This window comes from Meleagris gallopavo, chromosome 19 (genome assembly GCF_000146605.3).
Source record: "Meleagris gallopavo isolate NT-WF06-2002-E0010 breed Aviagen turkey brand Nicholas breeding stock chromosome 19, Turkey_5.1, whole genome shotgun sequence".
NCBI lineage: Eukaryota > Metazoa > Chordata > Aves > Galliformes > Phasianidae > Meleagris > Meleagris gallopavo.
Genome location: NC_015029.2, coordinates 2,115,866 through 2,143,426, shown reverse-complemented (window position 1 = coordinate 2,143,426; position 27,561 = coordinate 2,115,866). Strand labels below are relative to the sequence as shown.

General features: G+C 45.7%; 1 protein-coding gene across 9 annotated transcripts in view; it reads right to left on the bottom strand.

Annotated features, from left to right (window-relative positions):
• The window catches only part of CACNA1B (calcium voltage-gated channel subunit alpha1 B), a 259,792-nt gene that overhangs the window by 89,999 nt on the left and 142,232 nt on the right, over window positions 1–27,561 (bottom strand). For 3 of the 9 annotated variants that reach the window (XM_031556155.1, XM_031556160.1, XM_019621386.2), the window contains exons 9-16: window positions 27,466–27,540; window positions 25,228–25,317; window positions 20,699–20,908; window positions 12,894–13,006; window positions 10,319–10,431; window positions 7,711–7,842; window positions 7,187–7,259; window positions 3,037–3,154 (exon numbers count right to left, since the gene is read on the bottom strand). In XM_031556155.1, coding sequence (XP_031412015.1) covers window positions 3,037–3,154; window positions 7,187–7,259; window positions 7,711–7,842; window positions 10,319–10,431; window positions 12,894–13,006; window positions 20,699–20,908; window positions 25,228–25,317; window positions 27,466–27,540 — 924 coding nt within the window. The remainder of the gene's footprint in view (window positions 1–3,036; window positions 3,155–7,186; window positions 7,260–7,710; window positions 7,843–10,318; window positions 10,432–12,893; window positions 13,007–20,698; window positions 20,909–25,227; window positions 25,318–27,465; window positions 27,541–27,561) is intronic. The other 6 variants (XM_031556154.1, XM_031556157.1, XM_010720794.2 and 3 more) reach the window with 3 other exon arrangements.

Here is a 27,561-nt window from a genome sequence, read left to right as displayed (position 1 = left end):
TTTTTCTTCTTTTTCCCTCAACAGATGCAGGAATTTATCAATTTACCACATAACAATGAAGAAAAAGCATGGTGTAATTTCCAAGAAAATGAGCCAAGTCCTGCTGTCACTCCAGTCACACTGCTTCCATTGAACCATTTCAGACACAGAGGTCTCTGCAGTTGAAAATGCAAGAGAATTCTGTCTCAGAAAACCAATGTTTCTAGATCTTTTCCTTGCAACGTGCTTTGAAAATACAGATTCACTGAACAATTAAGGTTGGAAAAGACCTCTCAGGTCATCAAGTCCAACCATCCATATAAATAGATTCAAAGAAGCAACTGAGCTACAGCAAAAGCAAGGGAAAGCAATCTTGCTTCTTCCTGAAATGGAACGATTACAGAGCACACATCAGTTTGAAGAGCAAAGGAGGTCTTCATGTTTAAAAGGAGCAGGTTTTGCAAGCTGACCCAAAATCACCAATGCCCATTCTCTAAATTGCATTAAATAACATATTCTTAAGCTTTCTGGAGGAGATCTGTGTAAAAAGGAGAGTGGCTGCAATGTTTAAGTCCCGAGTTATAGAAGAAAAGACATTTGACATTAAGCCAATCCATAACTAAACTAACCAGCAGTGCAGGATTGCTCTGTGCTGGGCACCCACCCGCTCTCAGTAGGAAGGTGAAACCCACGGCTCACATCTGTGCTTCGCCCCACACTGCAGCATCATTGACATTAACGGCTCTTTTACTTCCAGCAAAAATGCAGTTCTGCTATTTTCTGGCAAACTGAACTTTATTTTCAGACCTTCCTGCTTATGTTTTGACAGCTAAGAATAACGTTAAGTCCCTGGTAAGTCACACAGTTCAGCTTTCACCCCAAGATAAATGACTGCCTGCTGCTTGCTCTCAGCATCCAAACCGTAACTACGGAGAAGCAGGGATAGCTCTGACCTTCCTGAAAACCTGCTTGAAATACCAGCGTGAGCATCTGTGGGCTTAATGCTGCAACTCCCACGGTAAACACACAAGGATTTAACCCCCTATCCTCCACTGCCCCCTCTCACGGTGCTTAAATGCCAGTAGAGTCATGTGTGGTGCAGAAGAGCTCTTCCAATTCACGAAAGCAAACGATCCTCTCAGGCAAAGTCTTGGCCACGGCAAGGAGAGGCAAAGTCTGAACCCATGGCATTGCAAGAGGTGAGCAGGTCCTCACTGCATCCATGTGAACAACCCCTGCTGCCTGTTAATGAAACTGAAGTACAAGGGAGAAGACCTCCCTTTCAAGTGAAGGGGCAAGAAAGGAATTAATATCCTGTTCTTCAACACTGCTGTATCTCAGCTGCTCTGAGGTTAAAAGTCTCTCTCTCTTCCCCTCAGCCTTGCTGTCAAGCCTGATTACGACTTAATCTCATTTCCAAATGCCAAGCCCTGAGGACTGAGAGCAATCCCAGCTCTCCATTGACCCACTTTTCAGACGCAGCATGTTTCTGGAAGGAGCACGCTTAGGCGGGTGCCTGAGTGTAGCTGCTGAACCAGCTCACGTGTCCTGGCTGCTATTGCTCTGGCAGTGCACATTAATGGGACAAACCCCACAGACAGCCCTCTGGGACATGCACAGCTTGCATGCTGCCTGCTCTGCTGTTCTCTGCCACAGCTCCTCATGCCAGTGGAGAGATTTCATGCAATGCAAAGGGCTGAGCCTGCTTCACAATCCATGGGCTCTGATGTCCCACGCCCCACTGCTGGCTTGTGGTCACCCTGCTGGCCACCAGGACTCACATCCTTCTCTGCAGAGCTCCTGTCCAGCAGGTCAGCCTCCAACCTGTACTGATGCGTGCCATTATTCCTCCCCAGGTGCAGGACTCCACGCCTGCCCTTGTTGAACCTCATCACCCAACTCTCCACCCTGTCCAGATCCGCTGAATGGCAGCACAGCCTCAACCCACCCCACTGTCTGCTCATCTATCTCACACTTCCTAAACTTACCTACAAGGAAGTTATGGGAGACGACAACAAAAGCCTTGCTGAAGTCAAGGTACACAACATCCACTGCTCTCCCCTCATCTAGTCATCTGCTGCTCCAGCAGAACAGAAACACTCAGCCTTATTATCCCTATTTACAGAACAAACAAGCCAGGCACACTGCTTCATATATGCAACCATTTTCAAGTTTCTGTTTCTTAAGGATGCTGTTTGATACCACACAGCTTATCACTGCCCCAGTGAACAGCTGGTACCAATGAACATGTAGCCAGCTAACGTGAGCAATGCTATGCAACATCAGCCCAGCAGCATCTTCATCACAAAGAAGAGAGTGCTATCACTAATTCTGTGCTCTGCAGGCTCTCCCGTCCCACCAGCCATTAGGTCTGAGGATCACTTTGCTTGGTTGCACATAAAACACAGCCTCCTGCTCCAAGTCCTTGCTCTGTGTGACAGCTACTTCCAGCACACACCTTGGGTCACTTCTGGAGGCTCCCAGGTTCCCACTGCCCAATGACAAAGCAAAACAAAGCATCTTCAGGATGTATTTCTTAACTTGGAACAGGACCAAATACTCCAAGAGCCCAAAATACAAGAGTTAGACTCATGATTTAAGTATTATGCGAAGACATTTTCAAGCATTTGAAGTAGCACAGCTGGTTAAACTGTCATGGCACCAAGAGACTGACGCCCAATTTACTTGCTAAAGCAATTTCAACTCTTTCTCTGCTTGGTTTAGTGTAAACTATCCACAAAGATAATCAAAGTACAGATGTCCTGCTTTGACTTGAATTTTCAAATATTTTTCCTACAACATAAATGAACTCAAAATGCTTAATCTAAATCCATGAAAATTAAAATGGACAAAGACCATACTCACATAGCCACCAGAAGTCTGACACCAATAAGGACAGCTTGCCTACTACTCTTAGCTCAGGTGCTACAAGGAGCAAAGCCACAGCAAAGATCTGGTTTTAAAAAGTGCACGGTTGGGGTGGGTAGGAATTAAACCATGTTAGATATTTCTGGCAGCCTACAGTAGGCACAAAGACAAGGTAGTATGCAAGGATACAGTTACCAAACAACGTCAGGACAATAAAGTAAATGGAGGAGAACATCCCCGAGTGGACACCGCCCTGTGACTCTATGCCATGGTACATCACTGCGTTCCAGTCCTCCCCAGTCAGGATCTGCACAGAGAAATGCAAGAGTGAAGAAAATGACACAAAGGGAGGATAAAGAAGGTACAAAGTGGGGAAGCTGGGCAATTGGACACAATCCTGGACTGGTCTCAGGCTGTGGAGTGGGACACCAGCCTTGCAGCCCTAGATGGTCACAGGTCACACACAGCTTTCTCTTCTGCTGCCTCTCGGTTATGCGTATGCTTTCCACCTCTGGCACGGGCTCCCATGTAGAAATCACATTCCAACACATCTTCCAACCCACCTCCATTTGTAAGTCATGCAGGGATGTCAGGTTTTAACAATTCCACGTGCAGCTCATATTTCCAAAGAAAACTCTGACATCCAAGCCCAGTGCCACGCGTGCTTCATCTCCCCTCATTTCAACTCAGAGTTTGCTCAGTCATGACCAAACACACAGAGTCTATAAGCACTGAGTTAGCCATATAACAGGAGAAACACAGCTAAACTCCTTCCCACTACTGAAAACCCACGATTCCCCAGACCCTCAGGGCTGCAAACAGCCTTGCTGCAGCTGATCATTGCTCCAAATGGAAAACCCTCTAGCACAACCACTGCAAGATTTGCACCACAACGGTTATTTTTCCTAAGGCCACAAGGATCTTCAGTCAACCAGGCATCCATAAGTCTCCAGAAAACCTAAGCAGAAGCAATATCCAAATGCGTGTGGGGATAGCAAAGGGCAGTTTGAAGGAGTTTCTGCTCCTCTACATCTCTGTGTATGAGCGGAGCCCTGAAGAGCTGTGCTGGCTGCAGGATGGGATGCTGACCCCAGGCTGATTAGCAAACATGAATAATACAAAACTCATTTTAGTAAGAGGAAGTACCTAAGCCTTAAATAAGCCTTGTCACTCTAGATGCTAACTTTGCATTATCCTGAACCACCTTCCTCACCAATACAGTGCAGCAGATTAGATTTTCATCTGCCCACCACAGCCAATCCTACTGATAGTTACATTCATTACATTGAGAAATGCCACTGGAATTAAGAGCTCAGATACCTAAATAGAAAGCTGTCTATGTGTTTAGCACAAGAAAGAAAAAAAAGAAAGAAAAAAAAGAAAAAAAGAAGAAAAAAAACAAAAACCAAGAAACAGAAAAACACCCTGAAGCACAGTGTGAAGAAGCAATGAATCCCATGTGCATACAGTATGCTCCAAATAATTACAAATTCCAGACTATCTGCTGATAGAGAGAAAACGTCTTGCTGCAGGGCTGGTGCTGATGACAGCATTAAGGCAAGAAGAGACACAAGGCTGTACAGTGCATATACAAACTTGTTTCCCAAATGCAGTATCTGGTTGCAGAAAATTCACTGCAAGCCCAGAGCAATCTGCACCACTAGAGATGCCCTGGGCTTGCAGCAGGGAATGTGAACCAGACCACTGGGCTTCAAGCTCTGGCATTCAATTACACTGAGCAGCGTTCACAAACCTGTGTTCACATCATTCCCATGAATTCACAGCTGCTCCTTCTGTCTGGAAATGAACATATAGTGATTGCTGTTCATACAGACATTCATGAGAAGGGGGTTGGTGAGAGCATTTGTGTGACCTGCATGAGACCAGGGCTTGCAGATACCGCAGACTGCAGGCTGCACAAACACCCAGCAGGACTTGGGCTTCAAAAATCCAGGCAGAATGTTTTGAAAAGGAAACGAGATAATGAAGGAAAGAAGTTTCATGAAACTGCTGCAGAGAGATAACTGGTCTAAATTCAGCAAGCTGTGCGCAGAGCTGGGGATGCTCTCAGAAGCCCTGGTGAGATGCACTCTTTGACCTGCTGTCCTTCCCCCATTTGCACCATTGCTCCTCAGCTGCAGGAATTACTCAAGCAATTAGGCAGCAGCCCTCAAGGAGCAGAGCACGTGGAGTTAATAAGGCCTTTCTAATCTATAAAGTGTTTTTATGGATGCTGAGGTCTGGCTGCACCCTGCTGCCTCAGCTCCTCACCTCCAGCAGCCCCTGGGGCTCCCCTCCTTCACAGTACGTGCAGTTATTTAAGCAGCTGCCCTCCAGGAGCAGAATACATATGGTTGACAGAGGTATTTCTTCTTTATAGAGTCTCTGTGTTTATGGGTGTTGTAAACACTTGCAGCTCAATAGCTGCTGCAATAGAGGCACGTTGCTATTTGTCACACCTATATATGTGAATATATATATATTTGTATATACACTGATTGGCATTCAGCTCACAAAGGCTGTTCTTGAGAGCTAGGAGATGGGTAAAAATGTGTGATACTTTTCTGTGGGATTGAAGGGCAGTGGGACTCAGTAGCATCCAATGCTGAGGTCAGCCAGATAGACACAACACATCCTGGGAGACCCATGACAGAGGCTGTGATCAACCTTCCAACCTCAGTGGTTCTATAGCTTCATGTTCAATCTGAGCTCTGAAGGGGCTGGCTCTGAGGGAGGTCATCCATCTCCATCTTAAAACCTCTGCAAAGGCGTGTGGGATGGGCAGGGTGTATCTGGCTCTGTTGTATTTGTTCACTGCATCGCATGGATAATGACACTCTGCTTATTGGAGTAGCATCCAAATGGACCTTCTGGCTGGTCAAGGAGGATCCAAAGCCTCTGTTGAAGAAATGTTGACATCGTATCTGCCACTCAAGAGAAGAGTGAGATTGGCTGGGAGCAAGAGGTTATTGAAATGCCTCTGTGAGGTTAATTGTCAGTGAGTTAATTCGGTGCCAGTGGTTTTGCTGCTTTTAATTCATAGCTCTGATGCTTTATACAGATGCCATAAAATCAGCACTGTTTTCCTTCATCGAACATCCACTACACTACAGGGACATTCATCTTGGGAACAGAAAGGAAATATTTCAGCAAAGTATTTTCAAGAGATAGCTGTAGTCCCAAGCCAAAATAGCAATGAAATCTCCAGATGCTGATATCCGGAGCCTGACGGGGGCTCCGTTCCGACTCTGTGGCAATACCTTTCCATTTCTGTAAGCCCTTCCTTTGATGAGCACTAAAATACTATGCAAATATTAATCTACCATGATTTGCAATATCCTGCAAGGTAAGTACTGCAGAACCTGTTCTACATCTGGAGAACAGCAATGCCCATATGAAGCTGCTTACGCAGGGGTCATGGGATGCATTTTCTTTAAGACTATTTTTCTCTTTTAATCCAAAACTTGTCATCCACCCAACCCATCTTTTTTTTTCCCCTCTGTCTTTTCTCCTCATTTTTAGGATGTGAAATAACATAACCCAAATCTTGCTGAGCTCTAGAGAAGTTTGGATAAGGGTAAAGTCTTAACCTGTGCTACACCTAGCAAGGAAGGGAGGTCCTCCATGGACCTGCTACCTGCACGTTGAGCAGGATTGTGCATCTCCACCTCTCTACTTCAGTACCTGAAATAAATGTTTAAAAATGGCATGCAGAGAACAGCTGCAAAATGAGCCTCTTAAACCTGCACATTGCATCTCCCAGAGCTGCTACTTTCCCCTGCCATCACACAAACTTGCCCAAGGCTGATGCCTCTTTATGTGCTCCCCCATCGACTGTAATTCTTATCCAGCATTATCTTATCTTGAGCTATTACAGTGCAAAATGCTACATTACTTCCTTATTGCCTGGAGCTAGCTCAGGCACTTCTCCTCATTAAATTACAGCAACTGCAGGAAGAAGTGGGGCAGGTCAACCCGCACGGGCTGTGATTTTTGGCCAAATGGTTTATGCATTGGACCACATGAAATGCTACCACTGCAGTGTGCAGCTGTGGGCAGGGGCCTTGAGAAGAGGAGAACATGGATGCAACATCTTTGAGCACAGAAACATCTATTTCATCAAGATATTTCTTTACCTAACAAAAAATACTCTGCTCTAGCTTCCCTTAATTCGGGAGCATTGATCTTTAATGATGCACTGATTGGTTAATGTGGTCAAAACACCTAAGAAGGAAGGAATTCACCTTTCCTAAATTCATTGGAGACCTCTCTGCTCACCAGAAGCAGGAAGAGATGCCCAAGAATTTCTTTTCTGACCCAAGACAAGGGATGGCTTTACCTGGAACACTGTGAGAATGGCAGCTGGAAAAGTATCGAAATTCGTGGTTGGTGTTTCGTCTCTAAAATTGAACCTAGAGAAGAGTCAGAAATAAAAACAATAGCAATAAGGGAACAAGCAAATCTCCTGCAGTCCTGTAATATGTTGTAATCTGAGTCAGAGACCAACACTGGTTTCACCTGGACATAACATCCCAATGACTGCAGTGGAGAACGTGACGTCATTGAGAAGATGGCTAACAGAGCCATGAGCAGAAAGTAAATTTGGATCTGGAGAAAAACTGGCTCTTCAAAATTAATTATATCCTAAATTCAAATGAACAATGAAAAGATAAAACCATTTTGCAGAACAAGCCATTCCAAGAAGCCTTAGTCCATAGGTGCAAAGTCAAAACTGAAATTGTCTACCACTTCTCAGCAGAAAGGTTGGTGCATGTACCATTGGAGTCGGACTTTCCTGCCCTGCTGCCCCTCTCCTTTTGTGTATTCCAAGTGACTGAAAGCATAATGATTAATTAGACTTACTGCCCTCCAAAGAGCTGCATCCCCAGCAGAGCAAACACCACAATGAAGAGGAACAGCAGAAAGAGCAAACTGATGATGGACTTCATGGAGTTCAGCAAGGAGACCACGAGGTTCCTCAGGGAGTTCCAGTATCTGTGTTGGAGATCAGAGCACAGAAACCATTAGCGGTAGAAGAGTCTTCAGTTTAGAAATTAATTAGATCCATTCTTTAATTAAAAATAACTCTGAAAAATGGACAGCAAGGACTGCTGGCATCTTTAATCTCCCCCTGCCAATGTAATTGAAAAATACATTGAGTTCAAGAATGAGGATTTTTGAGGCAGGAATTTTTCCCGAACTCCTTTTGTTTTCCTCTTCTTCCTCTCCCCTGCTGCAGCTGGGAGGACCGAACCGCCTCACACTGCTCTGGGATCATGCACCCATTCCAAGAGAAGTTATGTTCATAACACAACAACTGCAGGTTTCGGGGGATATGTTGGTCTCATTGTGGAATATCTTTACTTTTGAAAGACAAAACCAAATCTCTCCTTGGAGGAGGAGGAGGATGGAGTCGTTGGTCACAGGGGCTTTGTCCTGCTTGGTGCAATGCCTTCAGGCAAAATCTGCTTCCAGCACCATCTCACGGTTAACCCCACTGAAGCAGCTCCAGCTCACCCCAGAGTAGCTCAACACCAAACCCTGGATGATTACAGAGCACCAGGACATAACGAGGGGCTACATTTCTGCAGCTGCCAGTCCCCATTAACTTCAAACATGACAAAGAGGAAAACATGTTGAGCTGTCCTCTCCTTGTCTTCCTTTTTGAATTTTAGTCCCTCTTGGGCTGTGTTCCTCTCAGTGCATCCTGGTGCCACGTTTGGGACTGACGCAATTTAGCTTTTAACTTTCACATCACTCTGCCATCAGCAGTCACACTGATTTGGGCCATAGGAATCAAAAGCCCTAATAGCAATTCTCCAAATCAAGGTGGACTATTATCTTCAGCTAAATACAGAGGCAAGGAGCCTTGGCCTATGGCAGGAGGGGTTGGAACTTGATGATCATTGAGGTCCCTTCCAACCCAAGTCATTCTATGATTCTATACGAAAAATGGGGGGTGGAGGGAAAGGCAACTGCTTGGGATCAGGATGTTTCCATCAGGAGAAATCTCCTTAATAAGGCCAAGGGAGTTTCTGGATCAGTGGGGTGAAAATCTGACTTGCTGCCCTGAGAGTGGGAGATCGCTCAGCCTGTTTCATGATTGCTTTGTCAAGTTAAACCTCAGGCTTCAGCTCTTTGCTATACCAGCTCAAATCCCGAGTAGTCACAACAGGCAAAAAGATCATTTTACCTCGCAAAAATGTCCAAATTTCTAAAAAAGCACACCATACAATCAGATACATTCTATCTCTGTAGCTCCGCTGACAATTAATTGCTAAAAATTTGCTACAAAATGTGCCATTTTCAGTAAGTAAGATTAGAGTGGAGGTAGACGAAGTGACATTTTTAGGGCAAGATCCCACTTCATTTACTGGACATTTACAGAACTTGGTGTTCCCAACTCCCAAGTGCCTCCAATGGCACACTGTCATGCAGGGATTTTGAGTCTTCGTGATGATTAGCATCAGATATAAACTGGCAAATTCTCCAGCTAACAAAACCCATGCATGGGAATAGCCAGAAAATACCTGCTTACTTCAACGTGCTCTTTTACTGTCAATGAAGGCAATGGTGTAGGTGGAAAAACAACAGCAGGAGCACCCAAATATTTCATCCCATCCCACAGCACTGTTTTAAAACAGAGAAATTGCTCTTGGTGGATTTGCAAGTTGCACAGCAGCTGTTGCTAATGGCAGCACACATTAACACAACACAAGAGCACGAAGACAACAGAGAAGCTGGAGCAACCCAACTCCAGTCAACATTCACATTTACAGGCTCCAGAGAGAAACCTCAGACATCCCCAGAGCAGACAGAGCACAGACAGCAGCAGTGCACTTATATTTGTGTCAGCACCGTGGTTTGAGCATCAGGATTTATTATCTGGTGGTAGCCAGAGCTCAGCTCAGTAGATCTAAATCCTTAAATACCATCAGCAGCAGATAAGGGCAGCAGGCACTTATTGAGAGTCTTGTTTTAAGCAAGTTTAACAAATAATGAAGTAAAGCTGGATGCAGCTGCCCCAAGCAGAATGGTTTCAAACTACAAGAGGGGAGATTTAGGCTGGGTATAAAGTAGAAGTGTTTTACACTCAGAGCAATGAAGCACTGCACAGGTTGCACGGAGAGGTGTTGGTGCCCCATCCCTGCAGACAGCCAAGGTCAGGCTGGATGGGGCACTGATGGAGCTGTAGATCATAGAATTACTGAGGTTGGAAAAGACCACTAAGATCATCTAGTCCAAGCCCAACCCATCCACACCTACAAAGCTGCACAGAAAGGTGTGGAAAAAGCTGTTAAAAGTCCTCAAAGGTGCAACTTTCTAAGAACAGCCTAACTTCTGTCTACCAGAAGCTCAGACTGACCAACCAAGGGAAGGACAATTCTACACCTGTGGTTCTCTTCCTTCCTTTACCCATGGGGTGACTTTGCACGGTGCCTAAGGTGAGTGAAACAGGAGCTGGACTTACTTGGTGACTTTGAAAATCCTCAGCAGCCGCAGAGCTCTCAGCACGCTGATGCCAAACGAGGTACCAGGTTTCACTGCAGCCCAGATGACTTCAAAGATGCTTCCCACAATGACCTGGAAGAGGAGCTCATTTTACAGAAGGGAAAACTTCTGCTTAGATCCTTGTGGCGCTGCCAGAGAGGCTGGGCGCTAAAGAAGAGTCAAAAGTTGGGGATGTGATGGTTTTCCAACGAAGGTTTCAGTGTAATTTTGCAAAACTGTGAATTAGCCAACAGCAGTATAAGAGGGGTTTGGTTCTAAATTTCTGCAGTCCAATCTAAAAAAGGGCAATATAGACTGGCATAGAGTGGGAAATCACTTCTTTCTTCTCTAGCAAGTCAATTACTTCAAAGTAGCCTTTTTTAGAGGACACAAGACTTTTTCATTACTATAACTCATAATTTATATAACTGTAAGTGCCATCTGTACAGGTATTTCATTTGCCTACCCTGCATGGTCCAGGCAGCCCTCAGAGATGTGGGGACATCGCCCCATCCACCTCATCCCATTAGAAAAGCACCATGGCTGCATCCCAAAGCTGCAGAACAGCCAAGTGTTAGCTCTTCACTGAATGCCCAGGCACTTCTGGCCACTGAGTCTTTGGGAGAGTGATTAAGATAATGGCTACGAAGAGATCCTAAAGAGTCTCTCATGTGCACACCCATCATCTGCCTCAGGTTATGCAAAATAAATTGTTCTCAGTCAAGGGGGTTGGTTTTGTTTCTAATTTTCGCTCGTTTGTCTTAAGGTTCGCAGAGCATTAACCTGAAGGGATAAATACTTCTTTTTTTTTTTCTCCTGAAATCCCCTATTACAAAAAGGACAAAATAATAATAGGCTAAGCACAATCGGGAAAGGGCAATTATATCAACACGGGTTACTGCATAGCTAATTAGAGAGGATGGGCATTTCTCTGCTGATAGCTATCATTAGCTGCATTAAGCTGGCATTTCAGAACTCGCACAGACCGTGGTCCCATGGCATGAAGCACGCCATAAACAAAGCAGAGCAATGCTGGGGACCTGCACAGTGCTGTGGCACTCAGCAGCTTGTAAACCATTTCAACAAGCAGAAGCCTGTCTGTTTTTCGAAAAACACAGCAGGACCTGCAGCTGCTCTGCAAGAAGCATGGTACCCTGAGCTTCAAGGAAACACAGTGGGAAAAGAGGAACAAACAGCAGTTGCTCAGCCGGTCGCTCCCATTACAAAAGGAAGGAATTAAGATTCCTCTCCCACAGCCTATCCCTCTTGGGAATCCCTCGTGAATCAGCAAAAGCCTTTCCTCAGGCACTCCACGCATTACACTGATCATTAGCTTCCCTGGCATCTCAGCAGGGCCTCTTGGGGGCAGTTGCACATGAGACCCCGCTGGACCGTTTCTCCCAAGACTGATGTTGCTCTGTTTTGTTATTTCTCTCTTTGCTTTTGAACTGTTCTATCAGGATGGTTTGTCAGACTAAACTGGCTTCAGATGTCCCAGTGTGGGTGCAGGAGCCAAATTAGTTCTGGGGGGTGGAAGGTGGGTGAGGAGAAAAACACAGACAGAAGTAGGATCCCAGCGGGTTCTCTAAAGGATGGAGAATTAGGAACATATCAACAGCTTTACCTCCTGGGAAACCCTCTGCAGAGCTCAGTGCCAGTGCTGCACTCACTACAGCATGGTAGAAAGCAGAGAGGCCTGGTGGATTTATCTCATATTGATGTCAAGCTCCTGTATCACCTGAGCTTGAGCGGCAGGAACAAGTTTATCTTGAAACACAGAGCATTCTGGATGCAAGAGTCCACACCAGCTATCTTACACTAAGCAGGTTATTTATGCACTGGTTTCGTTCCACGGTTGGCTGTGCATTACTGGGCCATGCAGACAGAAGGGTCTGCACAGCACATTTCATGGCCCTGATCCACTGTCAGCTGCTACAGACACCTGGGGAGAAAGACCCACATGGAGGGACTGGGTGCAGCCAAACCAACCTCAGCCTCTTGGACACAGATGGCTCTTGGGTTTGATCTCAAGGGCTGTTCAGCTCTGGGCTTTCACAATGATGCTGCCAAAAAGGGACTGTGGTAGCTCTACCTGTAGAGTCTGTACGTCAGCACTAAATGGATCTGAGTTACAGCTTTCTTGTATTATCTGTTCAGGCTTCAGGGCACTCGTGTCTGAAAAGCACTGCCTATGTATCTTGAGGTAACGGCCATGGAAAGGATGATAGGGAGATGAGCAATAAGATGTGTGGTTGTTTTTTTGTAATCTTTCAATCACCTCATTTGAATGGGAGAGAGACTCTCCCATTAATCACAGCACTTACTGGTGCTGATGCTGTGAACAGCCTGTAACTCACTGAGGAAATGAAACCCTTGACTGTCACATTTCTTCAAGAGGAATGATAACCAGGGGAGCCTTAATGTGTTTCCCTGCAGCTAATTTATATGACAACCACTCCCTGGCAAAGACACCCTGTCGGCACCACTTCCCATACTCACTCTGAAATGCCCAGCCCTATTCAATCAGGGGGACCATGCAGCTGAAGCCTACTCACCCCAAAGTCAAAGCAGTTGAATGAGGAATGAAAGTAATTTCTTGGTCCCAGTCCATACATCTTCAAAGACATCTCAGTAAGAAACAGACCCAGAAAAACAAACTCGGCGAAATCTAGGAACCAGAGAAGAGATGACATTAGTCCACAAGACCTCAGTGGGCAGATCTCTTCATGCAGGGAACAGCAGTCGTTTTTCACAGTGCAGACTTTCTCCTGCTGGAAGAAAATCCCTTTGCAAAAGCAAACAGGACCCTGAGGAGAGTTTCACATGGTTATGTCTGTATGTACATGAGCTGCATTCAGACTTGAGGAGCTGGGAGGTCAGTGTTGCACGTGTTTTGTGGGAAGGTCCATATGAGCATTAAATAATACTCTCAATCTCTCTGCAAAGGAATTTCAAAAGGAAAGTTCTGGATCTAAAATTCCCAAAGGTCTGATTTAATTGCACAGACAACGTTTTGCAAATGCGTGCTGGGGACGTCCATGCATATTTTGGGAGTGGGGTGTGAGCTTTTATAACGCTCTCTCATGATAAAAATACCTCCTTACCCAACAGAGCTGCTACCTCTGTGAGCTCAGGCTCAGAGGTGTTGGGTCTGCTGTTAGTTTTGATTCCTATTACGCCTGCACAACCACAGTTCTGGAAGAGCAAGTTCAGATTCCTCCTGCCTGGCATATCACAGGCAAAAGGCTGCCATGATTTTGGTGGGAAAATGTGTCACATCTGATGAAACGAAGGGCAGAAAGAATGTAGTTGGAGTTTTCTATTTCCACGTCAGGTTTTTAGGACTTGAAGCTATAGGAAACATTGTGTTCGGTGTTGTAAGTTACCAAAGTTAGACTGGGAATCCAAGGAGCAGCAGCAACAATGGAATATTAATAAAAATCAAATATTAAAAGGGTAAAAATCCCCTCAGTGCTTCCAAAACAAACCAAATAGCATACAGCAAACCTCTCCCTATAGAGAAACACTGACAGAAAGAGTCAGACTTCAGAAGGCAGAGAGCAGAGGTGTTGCTTAAAGCAGCACAGACTTTCTCACATGCTGCAAGGAAGGCTTCTCCTCTAATTAAAGTTTCATGATTCCAGGAGTAGTAAAGAGATGGCACCAAGCTTCTCTCAAAGGTGCATGCTGACAGCAAAGTGGCAATGGATACACTTTGCAGCGAGGAATTTCTCTTAAGAAATCCCAAATCCTGGGTGTTTTGTACACCTGGAATGCATGGCTTCAGCCAACAAGCATGGGGAAAGAGAAGGGAGAACAGCAGGCTTCTTTCAGACAAGGGTTTTGTTCAGTTTTCAGCCTTGTACATTTCTCCTAAGTGCTTTTGGCCCAAGTTCATCTCACATCGCTGCTTGTCTTGTGCAATTGCCTGAAAAATACAGCTTCAATTATCAAAAAATAAAAAGGGGTTTTACATTTTAAATCAAAGAAAGCCATGAAATATCATGAGCATGATGTTAACTGAAATCCAGGAAGCATCAGCTAGATGAGAGTGGTTTTATTAATGCTTCAGCAAGGAGCCTACAAGGGCACTTCTGCCAACATTTACAGTAAGGGAGGGAACATCATGAGGGCATTAACTATGTACACCATGTAACAGACTCCTTGAAACTAGGAGTAATAGCCTTAAAGGAGACTGGCAAGGGCAAAGCATTCAGATCTGAGGAATAAGATGGCAAAGTGTGAGGTGTGCAGACTTCTCAGCCCTTTTCCTACCAACAGGTAGGCTCCACTGGTTGGATCTTCATGCTCACAGAGCATCGAGATGGCATGGAGACGAAGGAACAGCACTTCTGCCTTCCCCTTAATGCATGGAACCTGCTTGGAGAAACACCTGCTACATCATGTCTCTATTCTTCTCTCCTTCCTGGCAGCAAAAAGGCATTTACAACACAAGGGATCCCAGTGGCAATCATCCAGTTACACTGGCAATACATCTCACAGTCCAAGTGCAGAGGATAAGGAAGGGACCAGATGAACTAAATCTCAAGCATGACATGAGACACCAACAGGATAAGAATACGAAATTGAAGCAAAACCAAAACAACACGTTCAGTGGTAACAAATTCTCCTGACCACAATTAAAAAGACTGCAAATAGTAAGAATGTTTAAATTCTTAACTATTAATAGCTGACCCTCTAAATTAGATGCTTAGACTGTAGCTTCCAAGCCTGACTCTAAAATTCCATCCTGCACTTCCATTCTGCATCCTGTAGACTTTGGAAATGGTAATAAACAAGAGGCAAAACTCCCTTAGCAAAGCAGATGCATCTTCCCTGGGTGAGGAAGAATTGATGCTGCTCCTGTCACCTATTCTGCTCATTAGCCCAGAGGGAAATCTTGCAGCAGTGTTTATGCTGTTTACGGAGTTGCTCCCTTGCTGGGAAGTTACCTCTGGTGTCTTAGGTTTCATGCTCAGTAGAGCTCAGCATGGTGTTTATTTGAATGACTTCAATGCAAAGTCCCCCTGTCGTGAAGACTGACGTCAAACCCATGCGTTGAAACTGGTGGCCATGCTGGCAGACCAAACTTAGAACCTTTGCAAGAGGTTGCAGAGCAGGCCAACAGAAAGCACTGCACAGCCTTCACGTGCTTTTTGTGTCTCCCCTTCGTAGGGAGTTTCTCATCCTATTTATCCACCAGACCCATTTACCTTTCAGGTAGACCCAGTATTCTTTCACAAAATAATGAAAATACTAGGTAGGATTTTAATTGCAATTTTCACCATCAGGTCTCAGTGCACTTTGCCAAAAATAAAAGCAATCATTTCATAAGAAGGGAAAGGAGGAAGGAAACAAGGATTAATATTCCATCACCCATCCACTGAAGTATGAACAAAAAACCAGGCACTACCCAGTGCAATGTTTCATCGTTGGACTGACACATCCTATGCTCACACACATGCAAGTCCAGATTATTATGGGAGAAAATCAGCCAGCAAAAGGCCAAAGTAGAAAAGATTCAAACAATATTTGATATCAAAATACAGGAAACTCAAAATATCCAAGAAACAACTTCCTTCAGTCACCCATGAAAGAAAAACCCATCTCATCCTTTCACAGCCGTTGACTTCCATCTGGAGCAGAGCTCAAAACAGGCAGGATAGCTGTATTTCACCACACACCACAGCAATGGGAGAACAGGGGATGGAGGTGAACGTGGTGAGTTCCTTGGACACAAGGAATTCACTCAGAGTGAATCAGCTTCTCCAGCTGACAGATCAGATACGTGATTCCTTCTGACGTGGCCCTGCCCATCTAATTGAAAATGCAATTTTGTTGTTTGGACCTCCTGGTGTTCAGACCCCACAGGTAATTTAATCTGCCTTAAACAGAAGCATTTTGTAATGAAATTTTAGTTAAAAAGTTTGATATTAAGATTCTTATTTAATTAAAAATTTGTACCATTGGCAAAGGCCACGCTAGTATCTTCTTGCCCCAAACTTTTGAATTAGATATTCAGCAGCTCCTTTTTGTCAATCACCAATGGATTAATTCCATTTCTGCCCTGGATCAACCCAAGTCTTGTGTCATTAAGAGCAGGTGTCAAGCCTGCCACTTCTGTTTCCTTTTCTCTTTCTCCTTTTGCATTAAACCAACCAGGAGGAGAACCTCAGTGAATTACAACTTCTCCCTCTGACAAGGCAGACGTGAAATGTTCAGCAGACATAAATAAATATGCTCGTTTGAGAAAGCCTTTTCTTTGCAACCACACATGCTGCATATTTATATCCAGAGGGAGCTGGCTATCTACTTCAAAGGCAAACACAATATCATCAACAAGGCATAATTGCATCAAACACGGGGTTCGACACAGCACAGCACACTGAGAAGCTGTTCTCAAGCTGTAATGTCTAAAACACTGTTTTCCAACATTGTGCTTTTCAGAATGGAGGCATTATAGAACCCATTTTTAGACAAATTGAGAAGCAAGCTGAAGATCCCCGCAGCATTAGCCAGAGAAATCCAGAGAGAGTGTCTTCATGGAGGGCAGCCATAGGCAAAGGGAAGTCTGGTGAGAAGGCTCCCTCCTCCCAGGGGAAAACTTACTGATTTAATCCAAAATCCTTTTCACCACAGTTCCTAAAATCTGATTTGGGGATGCCAGGGAGCTCCAGGTCCTTCACCCCTGGAGGTGCCCAAGGCCAGGCTGGATGGGGTCCTGGGCAGCCTGATCTGCTAGGGGGCCCATGACAAGGGTCAGGACTGGATGATCTTTAAAGTTACTTCCAACCCAACCATTCCATGACTCTGTGATCTGCACTATGTGCCCACATTACAGATTTTATGTTTTGTTGTCCTTACTGATGAAGATGCATCTTTTCTGCAACTAGACTTCAAGTGATGCTTGTCTATGCTAGATTATAGAGTTCTTTTCTGTCAGAATTCTCTCGGTGGAAATAAGTGCAAACAAATGACCATGGCACGCTTTATAGGAGATAGTCTTCTACAGGGAACTGAAAATTGCTTAATTGATAGTCCATGCTCTGGGGAAGGGCACATGCCAGGTATGATTGTACAGTATAAGAAAACTTACTGCAGAGTGGCACTGAAGTCCTTCCCATACAGGGAAGGAAAACTTCCAATTTAATTTGGAGATAACCATGAGGGCATGAAGTATGTCCTGTTATTCACCATACCTCAAGAATACCAGAAATTTCTCATCAGGGTGAATAGCTCTTACAATATGACTAAAGAAATTCCAAGCCCCTTTGTAAAGCTCCTGCTGTTCCCTTTTCAAAGCAGTTGCAGCAACATGGAATATCAAGTAGAGAAAGCTAATCAGAACAACTCAACAGCAGAAAAGTTAAAAGAAAAGACCACAGGAAAAATAAATCAATGCATACCTGCAAGGTTTTAACCCACCGTTCTTTAAGTAAAATTAATTTGTAACGTAATTAAATGTTCCCCCAGAGGGACAGGTATAATTGAATTAGAGCTGCTTGGTAGAGTTGCAGGGTTTAACAGATCTTCTCAGACTTCACCACACTCCTCTCCTTCTGCCACAGCTCACACAGCTCCTCACTGGCCCATTTCTGAGCACCTTCCGCAGAACAACTTCATTAGCATTGGCTGCTTCAATCACTCTGCACCCCATCAGCCAAGCCCTGCTCCTCTGCAGTGAAACTCCCTCACCATGGATTAACTCTAAAGCCACTCCTAGACTGTGTCACTCGTACAGTTAAAGGATTTGGCCAAGTACTTCCAGAAGCTATTTAAAATCCCCTGGTTTTGTAATATCCTGTTCTGCCTGCATCTAAAGGATTTGTGAACGAGCCTTGGGCAGAAGAGTGCTTTCAAGGAGCACTCCTCAAGAGCTGAACTACAGATGGGCTCGTTCACAAATGTGTTTGGTGCCGGGTTAATGAGGATGGCTGTGGTCAGTGTACACAGGAGGGAGAGGAGTCAAGCCCAGTCTTACCATGAAAGCAATAATGAGAAAACCAGTTAGTCCACACGTGGCCCAGTGTACCTTAGGGAATAAAATTCCTTGTACTCAACAACAGATTAGCAGAAAAGATTGTGCCAAAAAAAAACAGTAACACTCCCCATGAAGTTGAGAACTCAGTAGTAACACTTGCTCTTGGGTGAGTAGTATCATTGAATCCTAGAATGCCTTGGGTTGGAAGGAACCTCAAAGACCATTCAGTTCCAACCTGGTCCCATGGGCAGGGTTGCCAACCATTAAATCAGACATCAGATGAGGCTGCCCCAGCCAACCCTTTGGAGCACCCACAACTTCTCCAGGCAGCAGCATCCTAGCATCAAGAAATTAAAGTATGACACCCACATTTTTCTGAATGTAATTCGTAAGTTGGACATTAGGAAAATTTCACAGCTTCAGAAAGATAGACCCACCCCAGTCCCTGATTCAAGGCACAACACAATTTCAACATTCCCTGCTTCCTGTCTGCAGCTGAGGTTGTTTGGGAGCCTAATTAATGGCTGCTGTACCAAATACAATTCCCACCTAGAGGGAATTTCATTATAATCAACACAAGCAACCCTAGCAGCTCCCAGATGAACGTCAAGAGAAGTTGCTGGCTCACAACTTTCTTAATGTCCTCTTAGAAATGTTACTGTGTAAGGTGTTCCCAAAAGAGTGCCTGGAAATCTGTACTCTTCCTTTTTAAGCTGAAAGACTTAAAGTGTTACTTTTTTCCCAGATATTTAGTCCTAATTCAAAAGGAAATCCTAAGCTTCACACTGCTAATTACTCTGCCAATCTAGCTTTCCAGTGTTAAATTTGGGAAATGAGTGAGACTGATATCTCTGTGTGGTCTGTCTTTTCAGTCTAAATCTTGCAAGAGAAACAGTTGAAAGGAGCTTCTGTCCTCCTTACACATTTCATTATAACTTCAGTTACCTGTCTGTATTAAATATTTCAGCAAACATTAATAGGGTGTTTTTTGAAGTCGGAGCAGCCAGTATTCCTGACCCCTTAGCTCTATAAAAGAAAAACTTCAAACATTTGCTCCCTTATAATAATGCAAGACCTGAAGATGTGGGTCTAAAAATATTTGAGTATGTAATTTATATAGAAATCAATGAAAATTAGGTAGATAAGTAACTTTAATGATCTAAGTCACACTTATTAAGTCAGACTGTTTGAAATATTTTTTCCCCTAGCCTTTTTTCTCACTTTAGAAGTTTTACTCATATTCTCAACTTGCCCCATCTGAATAAAGATGTGTTTCTGGCTGTTTGACAGACTCAGAGATGGCTGATTTTATAGCTCTACCTTTCAGAAACAAACCTTCCATCCCTTGCCTTTCCAAAGCAAAGCTCATGAAGCCCCACTCTCAGTGTTATCCCATTCTGACCCAATATATTCAAACAAATTTTCCAGCTCCAGTAGTCACAGCCTGCAATCTTCATTAAAATAAAAGCTCAATTCACCATACTCCACTTCTTTTTTTAACAAAAGGCTTCACGAGCAACTCTGCAACCTCAGTGTAACACCACAACGTGTACGGGCATCCACCGATTTTCTATCACAAGACAGAACTATTGGCAATTAAAAAAAATAACAAATCATACTTCAAAAGAATCTGTAACTATCTGAAGCCTTATACTGATGGGTGACCATAGGAAACAAGCTAAAAATAAAGCTTTATCACAAGTGTAATAAGTCCACTCTATGGTATTATTTGTACCACTACTCCATGTACTTCCACAGAAGGGCATCCTGAGGTTTATCCATTTATTTAAGGAAGACATAATTATCAAAAAAAGCTCTTCTGCAAAGTTGCAAGCAGTTAAGGAATATAGAAGTAATTGCTAAAAGTGCAATAAATTAGCGTATGATTCTGTACACACATACAGATGTTTTTTCCTCCCAGGTAGCCTTGGTGATGGCACAAATGGTCATCCCAGCACTGACAGAGCTTTGGATTTGTCACAACAGAAATACCCATGGATGCAGATCAGCTGCAAAGTGGCACAAATTCTGCAGTTCCTCCTACAGAGCAAACCCTCCTCTGACATCACCAGATTAACATGTGGTTGAATCACGTGGTTGAGTTTCGGGTACAGTTTAAGATCACATTCCCAAATCATCCCAAACCATGAGATGAGACTACTGATGTAGTCGTTTTCTGAAAGACTCAATGAAAACATGACTCAATGAAACACGACTCAACAAACCTACTAGAGCAATTCATTAATGCATTTGCCACCCTACTCTAGGCAGACCTAAGAAGCCACAAACAGACCTCATGAGGATGCGACACCAGTGCTGTGAGCAGCCCAAACACAAGACCCAGAGAGGAAAGGTACAGGAGAAGTCCCTGGTACTCACACAGAGCAGTGGTGAGTTTCTCTGGCTGATCATAGTGCACCATCGCGACGCAGAGCGTGTTGAGGGCAACCACGCAGAGCACGATCCAGTAGAAGCTCTGGGCTTTCACCATGCGCCGGATGAAGAAGCGGAACATTTTCTCTTTCCTCCTGAAGTAGGATGAGCTCTCATTCTTCCCACTCTTCAAACTGGCACGGGCAAAAGGAGACCCTGGACAGTGAGGCATAGAAAGAAGAGTCACCACAGCACATCCAGGCAGGAGAAAGGCCAGAGGATGCCTAAGGGTATACAGGCCCACTCCTGAGCACCAGGCTGGGCACACTGAGAATGGACTGAGCACAGGCATCTTGCTTGCAATGACTTTGCAAGGTACAAGGGCTGAGATTTTAGAACTTCATGGCTTAATACTCAGCTCCACCATCAGTAGGAAGTGGGCTCCCAACTCCATGAAGCTATCCTGAATGTTCCAGCTGAACTCAGAACCTTTAGAATCCCAAGAGACTGCAGCAACAATGTGTTCGGTATGGTGGTGTGTTGGGTTGAGTGGTTGGATTGGGTATGGTGGATGTGCATGGAGCACATCCCCTTGGAGCTGTGCAGCTGCCAGCAGGTCCATACATCCCCACTCAGAGCATCAGCACGGCCAAGCCCTTATTACCGTACTGAGCCTCCTTATTTTACTCTGACTTCACATCTCTCTGCAGCAAAGGGCTCAATCTGCCTCCATGCATCATGTTTTGGGCACAGCTTCTCATTTTGTATCCATTCTGCCTTTATCAGCTACATTTCAAGTCTGCTCTGAAACCCTGGAAGAGAATCAAATGTTTTAATAATAGCAAGCTGACGAAGGAAACAATTCCTAATGTAAGCTCTCCCCCTGAGGTAGAAGCACTGTTGAAAGGAGTGATGGAAAAGCAATCTCTGGTCAGTGCAGAACACGTACATCCATGGGAGTTCTTCTGCAACAGCTACAAGTGCTGTTGCAAGCAGGGTACTGGTGATGGCCACAGGCTCTCTGCTACCTGCATCACACTGTGTTCACACTATGGTAGCAAACCTTGTCTCTTGGCAGTTTAAGGTGAAGCAGCGTGCTGTTGGCCTTCGCTGTCATTGGCTGTTGCCTCCCAATGGGTAGGACTGGCCAGGACACACACTGCCCTGCTTGGACCGAGCACCTGACAGCAGGTGACCCGCACTGACTCTCCTTGGAGATGGCTGAGTTACATGAACAAAGTGTTCTGGCTATGGCAGCCAAGTGATTCGAGTGCACTCGTCGGCATTTCAACACCTCCAGTGACGGAAGGGGTGAGGATCTCACCCTGTGTCATCTTGCAGTAACACCAAACACCGCAGTCACAGATGGGTGGTGACAGCAGGGAGCTGTGCAGCACCACCTCCCAACCAGCAAGCTCCGTGCTCCTTTGCTCAATTCTGGCCATCCAGCAACATCCAAATGCAGGGCTGCACCTGGCTGAGTTACAAACCAAATCCTTGTTGGGAAGCTCGGTGGGCTGTTGTTCTATTAGTTTGATCATCTTTCCTTTGTTGGTGTAGAAATTAACAGTAGTAGTGCTCATCTGTTACTTTAAGGTGATAAAATGAAATACAGGTTAAGAAATTTTACTCAGTCCGAGGTGATACTGCACCACAAATGCTGTGCTCTGCGTTGGGCCCCTCACTACAGGAAAGACATGGAGGCTCTGGAGCGTGTCCAGAGACAGGTAATGGAGCTGTGATGGGTCTGGAGAACAAGTGTGATGGGGAGCAGCTGAGGGAGCTGGGATGGAGGAGGGAGACCTTATTGCTTTCTACAGTTCTCTGAAAGAAGGTTGTGGCGAGGTGGGGGTCAGCCTCTGCTCCCAAGTAACAGTAATTGGACAAGAGGAAATGCCTCAAGTTGTGCCGGGGGGGAGTGGGTTCAGGTTGGGTATTAAGAAAAATTTCTTTAGAGAAAGAGTGGCACAGGCTGCACAGGGAATGGTGGAATCACCATCCCTGGAAGAATTCCAGAACCATGGAGATGTGGCACTGAGTAACATGGTCAGCGGGCATGGGGGAACTGGTTGGGGTTGGACTTGATGATCCTAAAGATCTTTTCCAACCTTAATGGTTCTATGATTCTGTCTTCCAGGAAAGAATATCAGGCCACATTGTGTATTTAAAACGTCTTCTTTCCTAAAGATGTCTCTAGCACAGCTTGGAGAGTGAGGAGCCAGCACTGACTGCTGCAGGGTGGTTAGTGCGGAGAAAAGTCAAAGAGTCAGGAGAAAATGAAAGAATAAATCTTAAGAATAACTGCAGAGAACACACTGGGAAGTGTTTACTGCTATCGAGCTTTATAATGCAATTATAAGGCTCATTGAGGTACTTGTATTTGAATTAAAGTGCAACGTATGCAGGCAACAGCCAGCAAGAGACCTGTCAGCATCTCTGCCCCTCTGGTCTGCATCACTTTGCACTCAGTAATTGCGTTGTTAGTTCTTCCATAGTCCTTATGCTCTCATCAGCAAGATGCGATAGCACAAGGAAACCATCCAAAAAAAAAAAAAAAAAAAAAAACTAAAAGCTCAAAAACATATTCCTCATGCATAATCACCCATATGATCTGTTTGTTTATGTTATGAAGTTTCAGTCTTTCCAGAGCCTGCAGAAGGAGCAGGCTTTATCCTGCTTGCTTTACCCACTTCTTTTTTGACTTGTTCCACAAATCAGAATCAAACCCGCTTTCCCCCAGTGGATGAACCGCTCGCAGGAGGTGGAAAACACTGCTGTTATTTTCCCTGCCATATGCTCCCGAGACAGTTCCCAGCTCTGCACCAGATTATGCACGAGCCCAGATGCTCTGTCATCCGCTGCCACCTGAAAGGCTGAACAGAGAGATCTGTTTGGATGGCATGGGTGCCCAGTGCCTGGAGGGACTTGGATGTGATTGAAAAGATCTCGTAACGGTTGCAGCCATCAACAAATGCTCCAGAAATGACCATTGCTTGTTATCCATGCAGGGATGCGAGCAGCTCGGAAAGAAAACAAAACAAAAACCACACACGGCTGCTGCAGTTTTGCATTCCTTCATCAGCTTTTCTCATAAGATTGTCAGCAGTTTGGCCATAAAACCCCACAGCAGTTCAGCAGAGGGTGATGGTGTCAGGAACACACAGAGCAATGCTCATTTACAGCGAGCAGGTCTTCATTTAAAAATGGGGGAAAAAAAATCCAGCAACAGCTGTGATCTTCTAAAAGGTTAATGCCAAATTTCCAAAGAGTATTTGAGGCACTCATGCTTACAAGCATACATGGACATGTACTCTCAAGTGTACTGTTTGTGCTGCTACCCTTATGCATCCAGGATTTGCTGCATCGTGGTATCTGGGGTGCCAAGACATTTCTTTGGAAGATAATGAGAACATCTGCTACTTCAGCAGCAAACAAAATACAGACTCAAAGAACAGGGAGAGGAGCAAGCAAAACAACTCCAAAGCAGGCAGGGAAATGTCTCTCCAGCCAGCAAGGAAAAGCCACAACTGACGGATGCCCACAGATCTCCCTTTCTCTGGAGTGCCAGGAGCTCCCATGCAGACCCCCACTGGCCTCCCCTGGCAGTCCCTGAGTGGGACCTGGCTGCCCAATAATTTGCAGGACAAGTAGGACCACAGCAGCCTGACACACGTGTGTTCTCTGGAACTGAAGCATTTTGGGTAGGACAAGAGGTTTTGATAGAAGAGATAATGGCCTCAGGTTGCACCAGGAGAGGTTCAGGTTGGATACTAGAAAAGATTTCTTCTTCTCAGAAAGGGTGGTAATGCATTGGCACAGGCTGTACAGGGAGGAGGTGGAATCACCATCACTGGAGATGTTCAAAAACCATGGAGATGTGGCATCGAGGGATGTGGTCAGTGGGCATGGTGAGGATGGACTTGGTGATCTGGTCATTTCAACCTTAGTGATTCTATGATTCTATACCAAATTTGCAGCAGCAATGGCAGACTTCACAGGATGCCACCCTCTATACTGGAGGTGTGTGGACAATCACGTGGCTGTGCATCACCACATCTGCCTTTAGAAACTGGAAAACTCAATGAGAACCCTTGTTCAGGCAAGAATGAGGAGTCGAGGGCCACTGTCCAGCATTTCCCAGTGCCCATTCCTCTTGGCAAATCCATACCTCGCTCTGCAGTGGCAGATGTGAGTAAATGTCTGTCCACTTCCTGTCCTCCCCACAACAGCTGAGGCTTAGCGGGAGCGTTTGACATATTTGGGTTTCATGAGCATAAATGAGCGCATTCCAAGCAGAACTGTGGGGTGCCCAGCATACTGTGGTATCTCCAGGCATCTGGGCTCTGTTGGAGGTGCAGCATGCAATAGCATGGCAGCAAGGGGAGTGGGTGAAGCTGCAGTGCCTTTGGCTTTTGGGAAATTTTGGTAAATTGAGTGATTTCCCTTTCGGAGCAAAAGAGCCGCTCGAAGAAACGGGACATGAACGTGTTTTAGTTGAAGGTCTAAACCTGGGGGAATGCGAAGCCAGTACTCACCAACGGAGCAAATGTCTGTGAAATGGTCCTCACCTTCTTCAGCATGAATCAGGTCGTTTTTGCTCTTCTTTATTGCGGCTCTTTTCAACACTGTGTACAAATTAAAGAGAAAACGTCCTGTGAGCTTTCAGAGTGGGTTCTCTCTCCCCCTCCCTTCTCTCTCTTCATGGCCAGCACTTACTGCCCAACACCAGCTTCAAGCTCTCACACAAGGGCAAGCTGGAGCAAATTGGCCAACCCAGAGCCTTGCAGGGCCTCTGCATGCCTCGATGCAGGGCAGTTCTTCACTTAACCTTCTACATCCTGAAGGCTTGCCAGGCACAGTTCTGCATGCTTACACAGAAGCAAGAGGATGGGGGGAGGGGGGTCACTGCAGCTGCTGGACCTTTTAGCGCAGCAGAAAGGCTGGGCAGGGTCACTGAAACTCCCTGAGCCCCCATGGGTCATGAGATGAGTGCTTCCATCCATTAAAAACATTAATGCTGTTTACAGTGTGCACCATTAAGAAGTTAGCATTTACAGGGCTTGGGTACAGCTTACCGCAGAGCGATGCCTTAAGCAGCGAAAACACTATGGTGAAAGCAACTGCTGCAAATCAGTGCACGCGCTCTTAATAGCACCCACTGCACAACCCCTTCCCTCTGGGAACGTCCTAGCTCTTTGAGAACACATTTTGTTCAACTGCATCTTTTATCGGGAGGGTAAACATCGCTGCATCGGTTTACACGAAGGAAGGAAGGAGAACCGCAGCCTGAGGCTGGGAGAGGTCTGCACTGCTCACCCAGCACACACGGGGAAATGCAGGATGCTGGGCCCGCCACCACCTACCTGCAAACCTCGAGAACTAGCAGAGAAAAAATACGTCGACACAGTTTTGTCACAGCTTCAAGACATACAGGAACTAAGCACCGCTTGCTATCAGCAGTAAGACACCCCACGGTGTGGTGATACAGACTGGTCAGGAGGCACACACAGCAAGCCCACGCACTCCACAGCGACTGACATGGGGGTGGGTTCGTACGAGAAGACTCTCTCACCCTACACCAGTTTCCCTGCCTTGCAAACGGATTCCTTCCTTCACAAATTAGTGCTCGTGTCACCTCGAGGGAGCCCCCAGAACACCTCCCAGGTTCACAGGCTTGAAGAACAGAGAAGAGCACAGCTCTTCACCCACTGTTGTAACCTGGATGTAATTTTCACAGATAACTTCTTCTGTTATTTCCTTCCCCACCCAGCAGTAGGGCAGTCCCAGCAACACCAGCCTTAGCCTCCTTCAGGCTGCACCTCTCCCAGTAAATTCCAGCGTGTCCGGGGCCATCCCAGCAGTGGAACATAACCAACCCTGGGAGTAAAGTTTTACAGCACTCATTGGCTTGAAATGAACACCACCTCCTTTATCTTCTTTCCCCCCCAAAAGTTCTAAATTTAGCAATTAGAGTATACCATGGAATCGTGGAATGCCTTGGGTTGGAAGGAACCTCAGTGATCATCTAGTTCCAAAGTTCCTGCTGTGGGCAGGGCTGCCAACCAACAGATCAGGCTCCAGATCAGGCTGCCCAGGGCTCCATCCAGCCTGGCCTTCAACAGTTCCAGGGACGGGTCCATCCACATCCTCTCTGGGCATCCTGTGCCAGCACTCATCACCCTCTGTGACAAACTTCCCCTTGATATCTAATCTACATCTCCCCTCCTTTAGTTTAAAACCATTCCCCATCTCTACAGATACTTTGGATGCAACATTCCCATGTAGGAGGCTGAGACAATTAATCAGCAGAGAGGTGGGCTGCTCCATATCAGTTGCCCTTCCCTGAGGCTGGGAAGATTGACTTAAGCTTATCAGCAGGGATGAAACCTTGGTGTATCTCTGAATTCTACGGCCTGCACCCACCTCTAGTTTGCTTACAGCACTCAACTCTTCAGCTCTTCCAGACGCTCATTGCAGCTCAAGACCACAAACCCTGGCTATATCCACACACCACCACACACACTCACACACACAACAGAAAGATTTGCCAAGCGCACCTCAGCCCTGACCTCTTTCCAGCCCCAGGTCCTCCCGAGCACAGGTCACACAGCCAAGCCAGCGGCCGGGCACGGATTGCACCGGGAGCCACCGAGCTCAGAGCAAGGAACCAAAGCAGGTGGGAAGCATCGCTGGTGACCTGGGCGCTCGGGGCGAGGGGGATGCGCTGCCCCGCTTGTGCCACCTGAGCCCCTGATGATTTGCAATCCACTCACTGTTGTAGCTGCTGCCGCTGCTAGTCTCTGCCGGTGCCGTGCCTTGTTGAATCGGCCCTTCCGAGGCGGCCCTCCCTGACAGTGAATGGGAGGAGA